Raw genomic sequence first — 20,250 nt, 5'->3', positions numbered from 1 at the left:
AAAAAAGAGAACCATGTGAATATGACTTATGTATCTAAAAATATTACTTTATCTGAAATGTAGAGAATGGCTGGGGAACAAAAATATGTAAGAGAACAGTGAGGGTGCTATTTTGATAGTCTGCACACAGGATGATGACTTGAGCCTAAAACACAGCTATGGGCAAAAATGGAGAATTAGAGAGGAATTCAGGATCTAAACACAGTAAGATTTGGTGAAGAAGTGAATGTGCAAGGAAGGTCTGGGAGATTAAGGGGGAGAGACACACAGGTTTCTAAACTCAACAACATGACAGGACATTGGGTAACCCACTGATGGACTGCAGAGGACTAGGTTTGGGAGTGACAGAGGCAGTGTTTGGGAGGTCAGGAGTGCAGTTTTACACATGGTAAATTTGAAATACCTTTGAGACAGTGGAGAGAATGGGAGAGGATTCCAAGCAGGGAGCTGGGTACACTATCGGGGGTAGCACAGGTAAAAAAGTGTGCCCAACACCAAGCCCTAAGAAAGGCCAACATTTAAAGGCTCAGTGAGAGGACAAGCAAGAATGGCAAAGAGAATGAGTGGCCTCTGGATGGAGAAATCTGGTCTTCCAGAAGAACAATGTTCTAAGCAGGCACTTGGCATGGTAATTAGATGTTTGAGCTCTGGGAGATCAAAGCTTTAATAAAAAAAGAAGAAACAAAACAAAAACCAAGAGGCAGATTTTAAACTCAACAGACAGATTCCAAGGTGAAGCAAGCTCCCATCTAATGGTTCATACCCCAAATGTCTGCAAGAGCTAGGCTGGGCCAGGAAGCTGGAAGGAGGAGTGGAGGTGGGATCCAAACAAGGCACTCTGTTGTGGGATACCAACTCATGTTATGCCCTGCTCACCAGTACCTGGGAGAAGGGCAGCAGGATTCTTACTCAGCAGGTTAAGAGCAATTGTCAAGCATCCTCACACACCTCATCTCATTTTTCTCCTCATAATGTCCTCTAGAGGCAAGTACAGTCCGCAATCCCTGTACAGACTCAGGATGGTTTTGACTGGTCCATAGCACACTGCTAATATCCAGCATTCTGGTTCTCTTCCAGTCAATGAACATATCTCAGAACCCTAGAGCCAAAGTTTTGAGCCCTGAAGCCATCAAAGCAGGCGGAGTCAACACTAAAACAAAGAGAAATTTAAGAGAGGATACTGGTACTTAAGGGCATTTGTTAGCAGGTTTCTCTTTTAAAGGAGGCATTAAGGATACACAAACCTGTGAAGAGTTAATTACTAGGTCTGCATTGGTTATTCCTCAGGGATTCCAAGCCCCTAATTTGGTCATCCCTTTGATTCTATGGGAAGACATACACCACACACCCCTGGCACAAGACAGCTTCTCCTGTGGCCTGAAATGGCAAAAGGAGTCTACATTCAGATATTCCCCCCAAAATTTCAGAATGTACTCAACTTTTAATTTTTCATGCTTAAGAGCAGAAAGTGATAGAAGAACCCAGTAATCACTCTGGACTTGAATTCCATGGTAGATTTTTCTTTTAAAATCTGACAGGTTTGCAAATTTGAAATTGCTTTAAGGGCCCATTTAATTTACTTACATACACATCTTGGCTCTGGCTAAGTGGTAAATACATGAATTAGGTTTTTTCAGGTTCTTATGGAAACTGTCTTTGGCTTTTATTGTTTAGTAAGCTAGTACTACTTCTTTAGAGTACAGGAAGGGCACTAGAGAAGAAAATGACCCCATGGATAACATTTATTGCAACTTATCTCTAAGGTCTACGAGAGCGGGAAGGACGTGAAGGATTCCTAAATCCCGGATTAGAATTCACAAGGTTTCAGTTCTAGGCACAGTTTGGAAAACCTGTGCATCCTCTGACAATTCATTTACATTCTTAGGCCTCCATTTCCTCAATTCTAAAATCTATAAAGCAAGAATAAAAAGGGAAGTGGGCAATAAAAATTAGGAATCTACTCATGAAACAGAAAATGTCCTAACTTAGTTGTAAGAATGCAAGGAAAGATAACTAGTGGAGAAATAAAACATACATTTAACTACATACAACTCAACATTTTAGGAATAAGACATGTTTACCATCCATTATACACCAGAAAATTAAATGTCTACAACAATATTCTCCCCCAAAGTGTAAATGTATACATAAAACTCTTGATGCTAAGGTTTAACTATTTAAATTTTCAACTGTTTATTACATCCTTTCCTAAGCTGTACATAAAATGTAAGATCTGCAACACTCATTTATGCTTGTTAATGGCCATCCATAATCAAAAACACCTCCCAGCATTTACCTTTGGAAAGGAAATGCAAAGGGAAATGTAATTCATATATTTATATATTTGCTATTAAATATCCTCTGAGTTGGGCAGAAACCAGAATGTGTATGTACATAAATTCAATGGTCCATTAAAATGCTTTAAAACCTATCACATTTTTCACCCTTATTTGTATTTATAATTATAAATGCTGTAATATTTATGACTGTATAATTAATTTTTGTGGGCATTTTATTACTAAAGCTCATTCTTCGAAGTTTTAAGCCTTCAGGGAAAATGAAATTATCTGCTAGAAAAAAAGAGAGTGTAACTATCTCTATGCCCAGACTGGGATGTCTGAGTTTGAATTAGCCTCTCCAGCACAGGAGGGGAGAAGAGGAGGATTCACAGATGCAAAGAACCACTACCTAAGCCTTCCTCCGACTAGTGCTGGATTTGGTTCTGAACTTAGTTTTGATTTATTGCAACAGCAAAACTCCCTTATCAAGCATTATCAAGATTCCTGGGGCACACTGTGAAAAACAGATGCCTAGGCACCATTCTAGACCTGTTGAATCAGAATCTCTGCTGGGGATAAAAAGGGAGGGAAGGGGGCAGAGCAGCATTCTAAATCTGGAGAGAATGTTAAGCATGTTGGCATATTCTGGATCTTAATAATGAAAAGTATTCCAGTTCCTGAGGCAAAGGAGAGAAACCTCTCCAGCGTATTTAAGGAAGCATATTGAAGACATCCTGATGAGAGATCTGTCTCATGCTATGGGGAGTCACTTGTAAGATTTTCAAAGTCAGCTATGAAGACACATTCACAACTGGCTTACGCTATGTTTGGTATATCCACAGTTTTGGGTTCTAATGAGGGACTTGATGCTTTCTCATAACATAGTTGTCCTAATACTGCTTTTGTAATCATTTACATGTATATAGCATACATTGATATGCTATGTAAATTCTTAAAGGGTCAAATGCAGACCATGTAGGCAGAATGCAGAGAGCAGATGTCTACCCTGCAAAGATAATTAATTCAGCCTCTTTGGGGGGAACCTATAGAAGAATACCATCTCCTACAGTTTAGCACCTGCTGTGAAAGCTAGAAAACATTAAGCCTGTGGCTCACAAAGGCGTAGGCACACCTGTCTTACAAGTTGAAGGCAAAATCCCAAACATCAGCCGTTGGCACTAAGAGGGGCAAGGCAAGATGGGACCCTAGTGATTTTGACTTAAAAGAAAAAAGCCTTAAGAGCAGAGAAAACTAGAAGATCACTAAAAAATAATGTGCAATGAGTAAACACACCCTTTAGAAAAGACTTAAATTTCATTTTTAATTGAATTCTCACTTCCAGGCAGTGCTGAATGCCTTCATTTCAATTTATAATTTTGTTATGGCTGAAACAGCTAGTTTCTTCATCACCTTCTATCCTCTCTGCAGGCAGCCCACACTGCTGCTGGGACAGAGTGCAGTGTCCTGTCCAGGAGCTGTCAGAGAGCACTCTGCTTACTGTGGGGTCTACTGACAGAAGCAGCCCTGGAACACTGCAGGCTCCGCTCCCCCAGCCAACCACCTTCCTCTTAGCTAAACCCACAGCAGTAAATAAGCAGCAGCATTGCCACCAGCATTTGCCACAGGGAACTCAAACACACCTGTCAGTTTATGGCCCCTCCTCTATTACTCTCCTCACTTCCCACGTTAGTATCTCTTGCCACCATTTAATTTACTTTAGGAGTTCAACAGTACACTTGTTCATGGCTAGAAACAATCATGTATTTCATACGAATAAAAAGCAATAAAGTAGTTGTATATGTGCCAGTGCTCACTTAAAAATACAGAGTGCATAACAAGTCACATCCCATTATTTATCTTATAAAAGTATTAGTGATCACTTGATATAGAAATATAAAAATTAAAGAGAAAGTTCTCAGTCTGCAAGTTTTAAGTATAGTTTGCTCAAACTATTTTAAAAGACTTTAAAAAACTAATTCACAAATACTTTCCTCAAATTTTTCTATGAACTTTTTGAAGACTCCTTATATTTACTATTGCCCTTGAAGATTTAGGTCAACTGCCACACCATAACACCGGTGAGGAGAGCAACTCATTTCCAGCTCTTGGATCCCCCTGACCTTATGAAACAGGCAGTCTTTGTTGTCCCCATTTTACAAAGAAGACCGAGGCCTGCACAGATCCAGTTGTTTGCACCCAGCAACAAGCTGGAAAGCAAATGCTGGTATTCTAACCTAGGCTATCTATCTTTAAAGTTGAATTCTTAAACATTTTGGACAGACTTACAGTGGGAGGTATGCGATACTCATTTGAGGGGATGCAGGAATAAAAAACTCACCAAGACAGCAGAGATAAGACTCTAGGGTCGTTAAAGGGGGGAGGAGGGGAGAAACAACACAGCTGATAGCAACACTTTGCACAAATTATAAGAAGACTAAAAGGTATACAGAAAACAAGTATTTGGAGATGAAAATAGAGTGAAGAGTTTTGGTCTAAAAGTATTCTGGCTGTCTGTATCACCCCAGCAGATCACTCATGGGCTAAAACTTTATGATTCCTACAAAGTATGAGATATAAATTCGAAGACTACTTCCTTTTTAAAGAATAAAATTGAAAAACATTTTCAGAGGAAAAAAAATCACCTGTGCATTACCACATAAATTCCATTCCATCGATGGTTTTTAAAAACATTATTTAAATTGGGGTGAACATTTTGCCTAGTGGTTAACTGGCTGTTTAGGACACCTGACTCACATGTAATAGAGTGCCCAGCTCCACTCCTAACTCCAGCTTCCTGCTAGTGCATATCCTGGTAGGCAGTGGTGTTGGCTTAGGTAACTGGGTTGCTGCCAGCCACTGTCAACTTCCTAACCCAGACAAGACTTCAAGACTTTTATTCTATGAGCATTTGGGAAGTGAACCAGTAGATAGGGGAACTAACACACACATATACACACACATGCACACACAAAAATGCACACACTTTCTCTCAAATAAAATATAGTTAAAAAGATACTTAAATCACATACAGAAACACAAAGTTTAAGTTTTAACTTAAGGATAAAGTGATAAATTTTTGGAGCGAAACTAGAAAGTTATAAACTTCAAAATGACATTTGTTCTGACATTTCTACTATTAAGAACCTGTTATTCAAACATTTATGCACAGATTCATACATACATACACACACACACACACATGGTCACAACAGCACTGTACATATAGAAAGTAGAGAACCTCCTCAAGGTCATTCAGGAGGTTAGTGGCCACAAAAATCTGTAACATGGAATACTACACAACATTTAAAACAATAAAAGACCTATTTGTACTCACATAAGATATTCATGATATATTAAGTGAAAAAAGCAAACTGCAGAAAAAATTTTTTGAATTGCAATTTATCTTAAAATGATGTAAGAGGCTACTTTAAAAGTTTAAGGAAATGGAATTAGAAGTTTATTTTAGTGCAAAAAATTTTTTTGAAATCCACACATTTTTTAATAATAGGCAGTTCCACAAACTTTTTAAAGCTTCTTGTATACATGTTTGTGTCTTTCTGCAAACATGCATGCTTACAAAAGTATATTCACTAAGAAAAATGCTGGGGCCAGAATTGTGGCATAGCAGGTTAAGCCAGCATCTGCAACACTGGCACCCGTTATGGGCACTGACTGAAATCCAAGTGACTCCACTTCCAATCCAGCTCCCTGCTAATGTGCCTGGGAAAGTAGTGGAAGATGACCCACGTGCTTGGGCTCCTGCATGCATGAGGGAGACCCAGATGGAGCTCCTGGCTTTGGTCTGGCTCAGACCAACCTATTGTGGCTGTTTGGAGAGTGAACCTGCTGATGGAAGATCTCTCTCTCTCTCTCTCTGGCTCTACCTTTCAAATAAATCTTTAAAAAAGAAACAAAGAAAACTGTCTACCAAAATATAAACCATGCCATCATCTGGGAGTGCCTTGGGCAAATAAAGATGCTATTGGGAGTATGGAGCCTATGGGGATTTACCTTCCATCTTCACACAAGGTACTTTAAAAAGTATGTGGAGAAATTAAATTTATTTTGGTGCACAAAAAATTTTAAATCCATGCATATGAGGAGTCTTCAAAAATTAATGAAAAATGAATATTATGAAAAAAATTATGGTTCTTAAAAATTTTTGCACAATAAACTTAACCTTTAATTGCATTTTCCACAAACTTTTTGAAGTACCTTGTGCACTCCCATACAATTTTTTTCTAACATGAATTATTATTTTAAATTTTCTTTCTTCCCTATAGAACATATTTTCTAATTTTATTGACCACCAGCAGATCACACCTTTGTTTCACCAACTGTCAACAGCAATATGCTCTACAATACAAAGGATATGCTAGGTGACAATCAGATTATCTCCCTAGGATTCTGAAAAAAACTGCCTGCTAATGCAAGCCCAATTACAATGAATACTACCATCCACAGGGAAATAAAAGAAACAGAGATGGAACATAAGGCCTCCATGCAGCAACTCCAACTGGCACTCACTTGTAGATCTGGAACATGTACGTGTACATGTCCTTTAAGAATAAGCTCCGGGCCGGCGCCGCGGCTCACTAGGCTAATCCTCCGCCTTGCGGCGCCGGCACACCAGGTTCTAGTCCCAGTTCGGGCGCCAGATTCTGTCCCAGTTGCCCCTCTTCCAGGCCAGCTCTCTGCTGTGGCCAGGGAGTGCAGTGGAGGATGGCCCAAGTGCTTGGGCCATGCACCCCATGGGAGACCAGGAGAAGCACCTGGCTCCTGCCATCGGATCAGCGCGGTGCACCGGCCGCAGTGCGCCAGTCGCGGCGGCCATTGGAGGGTGAACCAACGGCAAAAGGAAGACCTTTCTGTCTCTCTCTCTCACTGTCCACTCTGCCTGTCAAAAATAATAATAATAATAATAAAAAAAAAGAATAAGCTCCAAGTTCCTACCAAGAACAAAACAGAATGACAAATGACAGTGTAACTTTTTGTTTAACAAGTGTGAGTGCTTATCATGTCAAATAATGTGCTTAGGGAGGCTACCAAGACCCACAGGTCATAGTTTCAGCCCTGGTGGAGCTTAACAACCAAATCAAAGTGAAGAGCTAAGCTGTAAAAAAGGGACTGCTGAATGGAAAAGACGACCATTTCACCCATGTACAGTAAATAGAGCTGCTGTCTATATCCCCACTAAACTAGGGTCTTTTTTAAAATTTTTAAAAATTTTTATTTATTTGACAGGTAGAGTTACAGCAATGAGAGAGAGAGAGAGAGAGAGACAGAAAGGTCTTTCTTCCATTGGTTCACCCCCCAAGTGGCCTCCACGGCCAGCGCTGCACCAGTCTGAAGCCAGGAGCCAGGTGCTTCCTCCTGGTCTCCCATGTGGATGCAGGGCCCAAGGACTTGGGCCATCCTCCACTGCACTCCCGGGCCACAGCAGAGAGCTGGACTGGAACAGGAGCAACCGGGACTAGAACCTGGCGCCCATATGGGATGCCGGCGCCGCAGGCAGAGGATTAACCGAGTGAGCCATGGCGCCGGCCCGGGGGCTTTTTGATTTTTACTTGTTAAACTTCCTATTTGGTGAAGTATTAAGCCTTTTTACTGTAATTTTAAAATGTTACCTCAAAAACTAAAAAAAGAAAAAAAAAAGAAAGGAAGGGGAGGAAGGAAATATCATGTTCTTAGAATGTCAAATTGTATCTACAATGACATCGACTCTGTTAAAAAGTAAGTAAAAATGAAAATAAATATCTTTAAAAATGGGACTGCTGAGTAGATTTACTTGTTTTTTGCTCATACCTAAAAGAGCCTGAGAAAACTGACATATAACATGACGGACAGCAGCATTTGGAGGCTAAATTCAGCAGGATAGGTAGATGTGAATAGAATTCGCAATCTTAGTTTTATAAGAACCATACTCAAAACAGCCTGAAATGGAAGAACAACACACAAATGCAAGGTTGGGTAAAACTACAGAGTGCACCTTTGCACTTAGGATATCTAGGTGTCTCCTATGTCTTTGAGAGTTCGAAGAGACCTCAGATGTCACGTGCTATGGCGACCCTCATCTAACATGTAAATAAATCCTCCTCTCCGGCTGACTGAGACAGTATCTTTGGGCACATGGCATGGAAGTGAGGGATGAGTTTAACCTGACAATGAAAGGGTCACTGAAATGACACACTCCCCCCCTTCCTCGGTCCCATATACAGGATTATACCCCAGTACTAGTTTCCCCGCAGTCCAGCCCTTTGATGTAGTCCACCCAGTACACTTCACAGCAAGGTCAGTAAAAGAAAAGGCTCATGAGAAAAAGTAGAAGAGGAAGAAGTAAATGCTACAAAGTCAGAGGAAAGCACACTGGCCTCCGATTCTAATATTATCAATTCGACAGGTTTCTGCTCTCCTCTTTTTAACTGAGTACTTGTGAATACCCTAAGAAGAATTCATTAATTAAGCTCAGTTATCTTTTTTATTATTACTGTTATACATGTATACATTATATCACTAAAAATTCTCCACTACTGTTAAGAGAAGATTCTGTGTACTTTAAATGTTAAAAAAATAAAAAAAGAAAAAACTTCAGTCTCATCTAAGATCACACAGGTAATACGCAGCAAAGACAACATGGATATTAGGACTCCAGATTTTAAGGTCAATGTTCTGTCCCTTCATCACCAATTACCAACCTACAATACATCTCCTTTAATAGGATGTGTAAAGACCAGAAGAAGCTGGATTTAATTAACTGAGTGTGGATAATTCTTAGAAATTAGTAAATCTCTTCTAAGGACCTAGCAAAGACAGCAGCTTTACTTTCGTTCTTTCTTTTTTTTGAAAGATTATTTATTGAACAGCAAAGTGTCAGAGAGAGAAGGGAGCCAGAAAAAGAAACCTTCAGTCTGCTGGGTCACTCTCCCAACCAGGTCTCCAACATGAGTGGCAGAGACTCAAGGACTTCTCCCTTCCCAGTCGCAATAGCAGAGGGCTGGATGGGAAGCAGAGTAGACCGGACTCAGACCAGGTTCTGATGTGGGATGCTAGTGTCACATGTGTAGTAGCTTAACTGCCGTGCCACAACACCGGTCCTGAGCAGTTTCTTTTTTAAGAATATGGAAGCTGGAGAAGTTTTATGAGAATATAAAGCCAAGGGCAAACAACTGTTCTTAAAAAATACAGAAGGACAACTGGAGATCTCCTTGGTGAGCAATCAACATTAACTATCTTACAGTGAGCTTTAGCATACAGTGGTTAACTTTACAATCTAATTAAAAGTATATAGGAAATTTTATGAAAACACAATGCAACACAAAAGGGCCTACTGATGAGCACCGAAATACAATGATGATTATGTCTGAATCTGTGACCCTGGGTGCACCACTAAACCATTCTCCTTGATTTCTTCATCTCCATCCCACTGCAGTTATCTACACTTACATGGAAACTGAGGAGCAATGTTTATGAAGCAGACTTGAAAATGCTTTCAATTCTTCAGGATAAAATTCCTCAAAAACAAAATATTTCAAAATAATAGGAAAAGCAATGAACAGAATTTTAAGAAGTGGTTCATAAGGGAAAGGGAAAAACCCTATTGTTACCAACATATTTCAGATTTGCTTATAAATTTTAATTATTCTTCTCTTACAAAGAGGATTTGGATAAGCTAAATCTCATCTTCATGACAACTAAAATAATGAAGTCTAAATCTTATCTTAACCCTATTTACCAAGCAAGGAAAAAATTATGCTTTTCCTTGAAGAAAAATTAAATCCTCCCAATATTAATGTTCAGTACATTTTTCTCAAAGGAAAAAGCATAGAAAAGCATACAAGAAGTACTGCTTTAAAAAAGAGACTTAATAAAAGAAGAGTGTTCTGTGTACAGATGTCAGGAGGCAGGTGGGACCATGTAGTCAAGTAACTCCAAAACATTTTTAATCCCATCCCCTACTAAGTCATTAATCTAACAGTTAAAAGAAGACCCTCCAGGGAGCAGATTTCCCATTTCATGACTTAAGGTCATGGCCTATTTCCCACCTCTCTTCTTTTTCACCACAAGAATGGAGGGCAGGAAGGCAGCTTGTCTAACTGGCCCATTTCCAGCAAAATCTGATGATAAACTAAGTGGAGAGAAAGCTTGAGGGATAAACTGCGTAAGTTCACTGCTCAAGAAGCTGCTCTCACAGAAAAGTTATTTGAAAATCACAGTGGGTCTAAAACTATTGTGCATTCTCTCCTGATGTTTCTTTAGATCTCTTTTCCTTCTAATTTTACAAACTCTGAAACATGTCATGTGAACATATCCATTTTAATTTACATTACTGTTTCATTAGTTCCATTATTTCCACATGGAAAGGATGTAAATTTTTTGTCTAAAACTCTCGATGACTGCTATCCTTCAAAACAAGCAAGAAAACTGCAGAACAAGCAACTGACTTTAGATGTGGACCTTTGGTTAAACTAAAATTCAGACAACAAAATGCTCCTGATGGATTATCACATGAACTAAGGGGAAAAAGAGCAGATAACTGAGAATGCATAGAAGTTTGAAGAAATGACATGTCCTGTTCTTCACCTCCATTGATCAACTGAATAAAACGCCACAACCAGGATCCTGGACGATCCTGGATGACTGCCAGCTGGCCTGAAAAGTCACAAGGCAGCAGACTTGAGACAGATGTTATGACAGCAGAAGCCCACTTGAAAGTCCTTGAATACATGTATTTTTGGTGGGTTGAAGGTTCTTCTATAACTGAGTTGTTTATACTCCTGTTACTTAACGGTGGCAGGCTCTACCAAGTAAAATGACTTATATACCTGAGATAGCTACTTAAATAAAGCTGGGTCTGACATGGGGAGCACTAGAAGAAACAGGACTAGATGGATTTTCCTCTGACATAAAAACTGCATTAGAAGTATCGCACAGTACCAGGAGACTTGTAAAACAATCTTCACAGCAGCTCTATTCAAAACAAGGTCCCATCACAGTGGAACGGACAAATAAACAGTGGTATTCTCTTACCAAGAATACTATAGAGCTGTGCTGCCCAATACCAACCACATGTGGCTATTACACACTTGCAGTAATTAGAGGCAGTAATTTCACACTTCAAGTGAAAAAGTCAAATGTATCAATATTTTTGTTGATTCAACAATTATGAATATTGTGATACTTATTAATACAAATAATCTGAATTGGTACTTTGAATATATTGAGCTAAAGAAAATACATAATGAGAGTGAATTTTACTTTTTAAAATGTAGCCCCTAAAACATTTAAATTTACAGTGTTATTTGTGATTCATATTGTATTTCTACTGGATGGTACTGCTCCAGATCAATGAAAACGAAATACAGATATATAAAACAGTCTGAGTAAACCTTACAAACATGACTTTGTATGACATATATACACTGTATCATTCCAATTACATAAAGTTTAAAAACTAAGCCAGAGCTGAATGATGTCAATAGCAACAAAGGGGAGCTGGCTCTGTGGTGCAGGAGATGAAGCCAATGCCGGCAGAGCTGGCATCCCATATGGGTGCTGGTTGGAGTCCTGGCTGTTCCACTTTTGACCCAGCTCCCTGCTAATGTGCCTGGGAAAGCAGTAGAAAATAGCCCAAGTACTTGGGCCCCTGCACCCACCTGGGAGACCAGGATGAAGCTCCTGGTTCCTGGCACTGGCCTGGACCAACCCTGACCATTGTAGCCATTTGGGGAGTCTGTCTGTCTGTCTGTCTGTCTCTCTCTCTCTCTGCCTTTCCCTCTCCAAAACTGCCTTTCAGATATATAAATACATCTTTAAAAAAAAAAAAAAGCAACAAGGCTTTGGCTTAGTGGTTAAGACTTCCACATCCTGTATCAAGTACCTGGGTTGAAAACTGGTTCAGGTTCCTGACTCCAACTTCCTGCTAATGCAGACCCTGGAATGCAGCAGAGATGGCCCAAGTTTTGGCTTTTGCCACCCACATAAAGACCTGGCTCCCAGCTTCAGCCCCTGGCCTGGCCTGGAGCACACTGTGAGTACTTAGGGAGTAAACCAACAGATGGGAGCTCTCTCACTCTCTTTGTTTCTCAAATAAATAAAAACAATAAACAAATACATAGAAACAACAACAACACACACAAATGAGCAAGGAAGTGACCACCATCTACCATAAAAATCAGGCAGTGGTTACCAAGGGCCTTGTGACTGGGCAGGATCACACAAAGCACTCTCAAACACTGAGACTCGGCCTGGGTGATAATTCATTTTATTTGTTAAATCTACAAATTTATGTTTCATGTACTTTTCTGTATTTCATGTCTCACCATTTTAAAAGTTTTTTAAAAAATGATCTCAAGCTGCTTTCTTTAAACAATTCAATTTGCCATATCAAGTAATGACTTTGAAGAAAATCTAACAAAATAGGGTTAAATGACCTGTCCCATATTTCAAATCAATATCACTACAGAAATGGTAAAAATGTTAGGTCCCTGAACTGCCTAATCAAGATACCTTACATTTCTCAACATATTTTTAAATATTTTAAAAATTATGTCTTGGGTCCAGATCTGTGGTATAGCGGGTAAAGCCACCTGCAATGCTGGCATCCATGTGGGCACTGGTTCTTCAAGTCCCGGGCATTCCACTTCTGATCCAGCTCCCTGCTAATATGCCTGGGAAAGCAGCAGAGGATGGCCCAAGTCCTTGGGCCCCTACATCCATGTAGGAGACCTTGAAGAAGTTCCTTGCTCCTGGCTTCAGATTGGCTCAGCTCTGGCCGTTGCGGCCATTTAGGGAATGAACCAGTAGGTGGAAGACCTTTCTCTCTGTCTCTACCTCTCTGTAACTCTGCCTTTCAAATAAATAAAATATATCTTTAAAAAATTATCTCAGTGTTTTAAGAGCACAAGCAATCTGTATCTCAACAATATTATTCATCATATATAAAATACTATACAAAGTGATGAGTATATTTCTAAAAAACTGTACATATATTCTTGAGCCAACATATTTTACTTGATAACTGTGTTAACATGTTCAATGTATGCAAGATTTACAAGAACCTCTTTTTGAGACTTCCTACACAAAATGACTGTTCATGTACTAAACTTTGTCTAAACAAGTTGTAATATTTTAATAAAATAATTTATTTTCTTAGTATGAAGTACCCTCTCATAAATTTTTCTGTATTAGAAAACATTTTTAAAAGAAATGAAAAAAAATCAAATCAGTTTACTGACATGGTAAGTTAAAAAAACAAGTGTTTTGCATAACTAACAAGAGTATTTGACAAAATGTCATTAAACATAAAGAAGTTAAGAATCACACTTTAACAAATGAGGTATTTTTCTGAGTACAAAAGGTTTGCCACCAATGAAACAATTTGAAAGAAATTATTTAGGATCTAAAACTAAATTTAAAAATCTCTCAACTACCCAAGACAATACTGATTGACTTATTTCAAATTTAATAAATTTGTATGTAGAACTGAACTTATAAATGAAAAAGTATCCAGAGAAGACACTTACAGAATCAATGTACATACTCACCATGAACTTGGTTGATTTCTGAATTTTGGGAGAGGATTTCATCTGCTAATTTTTGAGCAGTTGGCAAAACTTCTGTGTGGTGCACTGTGATCAAATACTGTACAAACTTTTGAAGTTGGTCTCTATTCATTTGGAAGAGAGTCTCTGAAATGGGAAGATGCAGTTTGACCTGATCTGGCTTGCGGATGCGGTATAAAGACAGTGCCACAACATGGGCACAATAAAATATGTCCTTGTTTCCACAGCTGCAGGTCACTGAGGTAATCTTGCAACGATCAAAGCTGATGGCCACGTTGCAAACAGTTTCTGGCTCCGATTGTATTGCAGGTTCTGTCACTGTGCCGCTCAAGTGGAAACCTATGTGAAAGAGAGGGATAGGTTAATTTCTGCATGTAGCTGCTGTGAAACACTCTAGTTCTTTGAAATAAGAGGTACCTGACAGCAGCAAGAAAAAAACAGAACAGCTTTTATTTTCAAGTGGAAACACTGAAGCTCCTAATCAGTCCAGCACTGCACCCCCATCACGCAAACAGGTAAAAAACATGATGAAGTAGTTTATGCAGTCAGATAAACACTTATTGCAGTACATCATCATTATACCTGCAGCAATAAGCCATCACTGCTCTACTATGAATCTGTGATACACAAGACAAACGTCTCCTAGATCAGCTGGATTCATAGTTTTATTCTTTTTTTTTTTTTTTTTTTTTTTTTGAAAATGAGATTCAGACACCATTTTTATTCCAGGCAGTCTGCTCCAACACTGCAACTCTTAGGGGCTCCTTTCACAATCTACGAGAAATCTTGTATTTAATAACTCTTTCTGTAGCATACACATGCATATTCCAATACAGCAATGTCTATGAGCAGCAACTCTAGGTAGGAGTGCAGGGCCTGTCAAATCTCATATAAACCAATCTAAGTAACTCATAACAGTTCTTCCACATCACCAAGAGGAAAGCTGGTGCAGATTTAAGGTTATTACACATGCAAGCATGCACGCACATGGATAAAAACTGCCTTAGAAGCCGTACACCTTAAACTTAGAACCACACAAGAATCCTTGCCGAGCTCCATGACTGAGGGCCTCTAATGATCCAGAGGAGAGATGATGACCTTCCCTCAACAGCCATTCTCTCTTGGACAGCTCTAGCTACAGCTTACAGTCAACTGAGAATCACCTCCCATCACCACTGTGCACTAGCCAGTCTGGCATGCCTGGTCAGAGGGCAAATCTTCTACATTCCTTTTCTTTAAATGCGTAAGAAAGCTACCTCTCCACTGGAGTCCAACCTCTCCCCTCTCTCAAATCCGGTAATGAGAAAGACCTCTCTGGGAGTCTCCAGGACTCCTTCACCTCAGGATTTCAGCAGCCTGACAGAAACTTGAATGCTATACCAGGAAGCCCTTGGCTCTCTTGGCCTTCCACTATTTCCGCTACTTCAACAACAGTGTTAAAGTAGTGCCGTCAAGCTCCCTTTCATTCACAGTCAGAAGGCCTCCACCACGAGGGACTTTGGAAGGAGGGGCGCTGCAGAGATGTGGCTGCAGAGTGGTAGCCTGACAATGCCAAGCGTTCGCACATGGACCTCTACACCAACCCATTTACTATCTCCCCCAACTGAGGCTACCCAGGTCACAAACCTGGACAAAACACTAGTCGAAAGAAATATTTCAGGGTAATATAATTTCATCTTGATAACTCACATTCAGCAACACTTAGTAGAAGAAGTGTTGCAATCATTTTTACCAGATGAATCAATTTGAAAGAACATTCCCTAAAAGCAAGTTACTATTTTGTTTTACAGTAAGAAAATTTGTTTAATATGTATGTTAGTGTTCTTTTTATTTTCAGCTTAAATATGTACACAGTAAATCGCAACATACATAATCCTGGTAAGCAAAAGCACTATGGGGGTCCTTCTTAATGGATAAGTGAGACCAGAAAGCTGAAGAACTGCTTTTATAATGCACTGTCAAGACAGGCAAAATGTAACTCCTTTTCTCCAGATCATTTTTGAACTTGGATCTTACAGTAGTAGTTAATAGTTAACAAGACTCAATAGAGAAACATTAAAGGGACCAATTTCTCACACAAAATCAGATTCAAATCATCGGGATTAATTTCATATTAACAAAGAATAATTAAGGTTTCTAAAAAGCTAATACTTAATTCTTTACAAATATTTGAAATTAAACTTTCATTGATTGATTTTTTCATATGTAAGGTTAAATTTTAGGTGCATTTTAAAGGAGGAAAGGAGCCAGGATAGCATATTGGAAAGACAACTGTCTTACAATACAACAAGAATTTCTAAAGGTTGACCACTTCATGCATATATGTATATGTACTCAGCTAACTGAAAAATAGTTATAAGCTCAAAGCATTAGAAAATTTCTAAGGTAAAATAGCAGACAAGAAATAAACACACACACTAAAAACTATCGCTTTCAGGGCACATTCTTTTTGGAAAAATATGTGCCCTGTGCAAGAGGCACTCAAGTAACTATTTCTTTGTTGAAAAAGAATTTAACAGAAGCACTGGTGTAGTACTTACACAAATACATCTTTCACCCTTCTCCTAAACATAAAGAACCCCAGGGGAAATTAAAGGCAGAAACCAAGGCAATGTAGTGTTATGGCTGAAAGGGTAGTGAGGGTCATGAGAGGTTTTTTGTATTTTTCTAGAGCTAAGTGTTAACATTTAACACTCTCAAACAATGTATTCATTGGTTAACTAAACCACCATTGGCTCAATGTGCAGTAACTAAAATTCTTGATTATGTGTCCTTGGTAAAACAGATGAGTTAATCAACTGCCCTAAAAAGCCTAGCCATAAACCTTTCCTAACTCTGAGTACTACTGCACACAATCCAACACCCCACATGGCAATGCTCAATACTAAAAACAAAATGTTCCCATTCAAATCATGCACAATTTCCAGATCGTGAGTACAGACACTATGAGGGTACAAGATTAAGGCATATAATAAATTCAATTCAAAACTCAACTTGTCTAAAATATCATATTCTCTGTGTCCAACTACATAATTTTCTCAAAAGAAAATCCTAAACAGACTGCGTCCTGTGAGCTGGCTAATTAAATCCTCTAGCCTTAATTTCTAGTACTAAGCTTAAACAGCTTATAGAAAGACACTATCAGATTTTGCTGGCAGTCACTAGTGAAACAGTTTCTATCTTTTAGAAACATTATTTTTTAAGGAAAAGCTTTATTTTAACTCTACTTTAAAAATGTCTATTTGGAATAGAAGCACTCCTATACTTCATTAATATTTCAAAGACAATGGCAAATTAATGCAAAGGCCAGACTGTAAACCACAGCACACCACATAAACAACATAAAAATTTACGGAGCATGCATTGGATGGGCACAACCAAGAGTTCCCAGCAGCATTGTGCTCAGTACTGAGTTTGGCTTCTAGTTAATGCAGTTTCTTACACCCTTTGCTACAAAGAGCCAAATGATCAGAACATCTGTGTCAGATTTGAACAGCATTAGATAATTACTTAACATTATTTCTGAAAAAGACACTTATATGCTAATATAGTGATCTATAATGGGCACCTAGAAGTAGCACTAGTTTAAGGGGAAAGTGTTGGATTTAAAAAAGAAACTATAAAAAGTCTGGGGTGGGCATTGTGGGACAGCAGATTAAGCCAGTGCTTGGGATACCTACAACCCATGTTGGAGTGCCAGTTTGAGTCCTACCTCCTCCAATCACGATCCAGCTTCCTGCTAATGCATCCTGGAAAGCAGCAAACGGTGACTCAAAGCGCTTGGGTACTTGCACCTACGTGGGAGACCTGGATGGAGTTCCAGATTCCTGGCTTTGGCCTGGTACAGCCCTGGCTGTCATGGGCATTTAGAGAGTGAACCAATGGATGTTAAGAGCTCTCTGTCTCTGTCTCTTCCTCTTTGTTATTCTTTCAAGCAGATGAAAAGAAAATAAACATGAAAAAAAGTTTAAGTAGCCTCACTCTGTGCCCTAAGGGTCACTTCCCCTACTCTACCCACCAGCATCAAGTCATCTTATGGAGCACATTTCTGTATTTTAACATGCACATCTGAGGGAAACACTCACTGCCCAGCCTCAGATTCTGGATGAGCAGCCAGGAGGCAGTTGTGATAAACAAATTTGGTATAATTTGAGTTAGATTTGCACAACTGCTAACTCCACAAGGTGCTTGGGAGTGTAAACTGATCATCCCAATCTCTTCAATTTAAGTCATTTTCCTCTGATGCTAGTCTTCTGTAACACAAGCAAAACAGCTCTAGTCATCAGTTCTCAAAGGCAGGAAAACCCAGGCAGCGCCCCGACCTGCAGAGCCCCCTCTGCCCCATCTCCTTTCACCTCCTTTCCGTGCTGCTTCCTATCCTGTTCCCTTCTCTCAGGTCCCCAACTTCTAAAGTGCAGATGAAGGTTTAGAGCCCTGTGCTGCCCAAACATCAACTTCAGCACCTCTGCACACATCTGCTGCCTCCCAGGATGGAGTCTAAATAGGGATCCTTTTACCTGTTTATTCCCTGTTGTTGCTTATAGCAAAACCACCTTCAGAAATGCTTGGCTGCTTGCTTTAGGAGAAGTGTGAAGGGGAAACTCTGGACACCAGCTCTGTTTACCAGGGCAAGAACTGAGGGGAAAGTGTGCTCAGATCTGCGAGGGAAGAAAGCCTCCGTAGTCAAATTCCTCCACTTACACAGGGGAGCTCCAGCCCAACCCCGCACTCCAAAAACAAGCCCCAACATTTTGGCCCCAACCCATTCCTCATGTCTTATGCCATGCCCAGACTCTGACCAACTTTATTCTCACAAAGATCCCGCAAAGTAGGCGTCCTATTCTCATTTTTACAGATGGAGAAACTGAGGTACTCAGAGAGGCAGTGGTGGAACACTGGATTAAGAAGGCCTCTTAAGGACTTGAAAAGAACACGAGGCATCTACAATCCAAACAATAAACTTGCACAAATAAAATCTTTCCATACCAACACATAAATAATTTAAAGGGATGAGGGGAGCAAACTCACAGATCCAGACACTTGAATAAACACTGCTAAGGTTTAAGACCCTTGTAAGCAGGGCATCACCTTCCATCTCTGTAGCCCAAGGATCCAGTACAGCTTTCTAACAAGCCAGGCCCTAGAAACCAGACCAAATGAAGGAACTCTTGGGGCTCTTCTAAGCAGAACCTGCACCATACTGTACAAGTCACAAACAACTTAAATGCTTTGGCCTCAAGCCCAGGATATTTTAACTTAGCGAACAGAGTCCACTCCTCTGTTATCCTTTGAGTTAATAAGCTGGAAGCTCAGAGACAGCAGAGATCTGTGGCATCCTCATCACAGAGGACTGTCTTGGAAGAAGTACTCAAGAAGAATTTGTTGGACAAAAGAACATCCAAACACTCTCAATGTGCACAACATACAGACCAGTGGTTCTCAGAATCATCTGGGCCCCCTACAACCCAAGTTTCTGATTCCTTCCAGACAATGCTGATATTGCTGACATAGATAATGTTAATCAAAGTTTTCTAGTTGAAATATATTTCATTTAATATGGGTCAGACACTGTGGAGCAGCGGGTGTGGCTGCCACCTTCGATGCCAGCATCCCATGTGGGCGTCATGTGGTTCGAGTCCTGATTGCTCCACTTCCAATCCAGCTCCCTGCTGGTGTGCCTAGGAGACCCAGAGGAGGCTCCTGGCTTTGGCCTGGCCCAGTACCTGCCATCACAGACATTTGGGGAGTGAAGTAGCAGATGAAGATCTGTCTCTTCCTCTCTCTGACTCTGTCTTTCAAATTAAATAATAAAAAAAAGTAGTCAAATGTTCTCATTCTAAGCAATCAGGTATGGGATGTTTATCTGGTCTGAGTAGTTAAAAGAAAAAGGAAAAATTTGCGATTTATAGTAACAAAAATTGTAACTACTAGTTAATACAGCAACACAATGTTATTTTAATCAAAACCTTCATTTAAAATCTAAATTAAAATGTAAAAATAAAAAATGATTAATTAAAGTATTTATTTTTCCAATTGTTTTACAATGCCTAACGGGATTCCTCATAACTGAGAATCTTTGTGTATTAGAAATGACTCAATTAAGAAAAAAATATTTGCAACCATTTTATTAATGCTTTTTTTGCCTAAAGGCAAGGTGTACCTTACAAGAAAAAGTCCAAGGCAAGAGAATGCAGGACAGCACAAGGTGCAACAGGGTTTCAGAGAATTAGAGCCATCTAAACCAAGACCAGACTTCCTTCAAACTCCATCATGTCTCAACTAAATGAACTCAGGCAAGCTTAGTCTCAATTTTTTAATCTATAGAAAGGGAAAATACCTATCTTTCAGGCTATTATAAGGATGAGAACTCACAACGTATGTAAACTATCACAACAAATACTTTTGCAGAA

The 20,250-nt window shown here is 39.5% G+C and overlaps 1 protein-coding gene across 1 annotated transcript in view; it reads right to left on the bottom strand.

Moving 5' to 3' along the window:
* The window catches only part of ZSWIM6 (zinc finger SWIM-type containing 6), a 218,067-nt gene that overhangs the window by 65,471 nt on the left and 132,346 nt on the right, over positions 1–20,250 (bottom strand). Inside the window, exon 2 of the mRNA XM_062212045.1 lies at positions 13,823–14,179. Coding sequence (XP_062068029.1) covers positions 13,823–14,179 — 357 coding nt within the window. The remainder of the gene's footprint in view (positions 1–13,822; positions 14,180–20,250) is intronic.

Source organism: Lepus europaeus, chromosome 15 (genome assembly GCF_033115175.1).
Source record: "Lepus europaeus isolate LE1 chromosome 15, mLepTim1.pri, whole genome shotgun sequence".
In the NCBI taxonomy this organism is placed as follows: domain Eukaryota; kingdom Metazoa; phylum Chordata; class Mammalia; order Lagomorpha; family Leporidae; genus Lepus; species Lepus europaeus.
The sequence above is the reverse complement of the archived record's forward strand: the minus strand, read 5'-3'. Positions and strand labels throughout refer to the sequence as shown.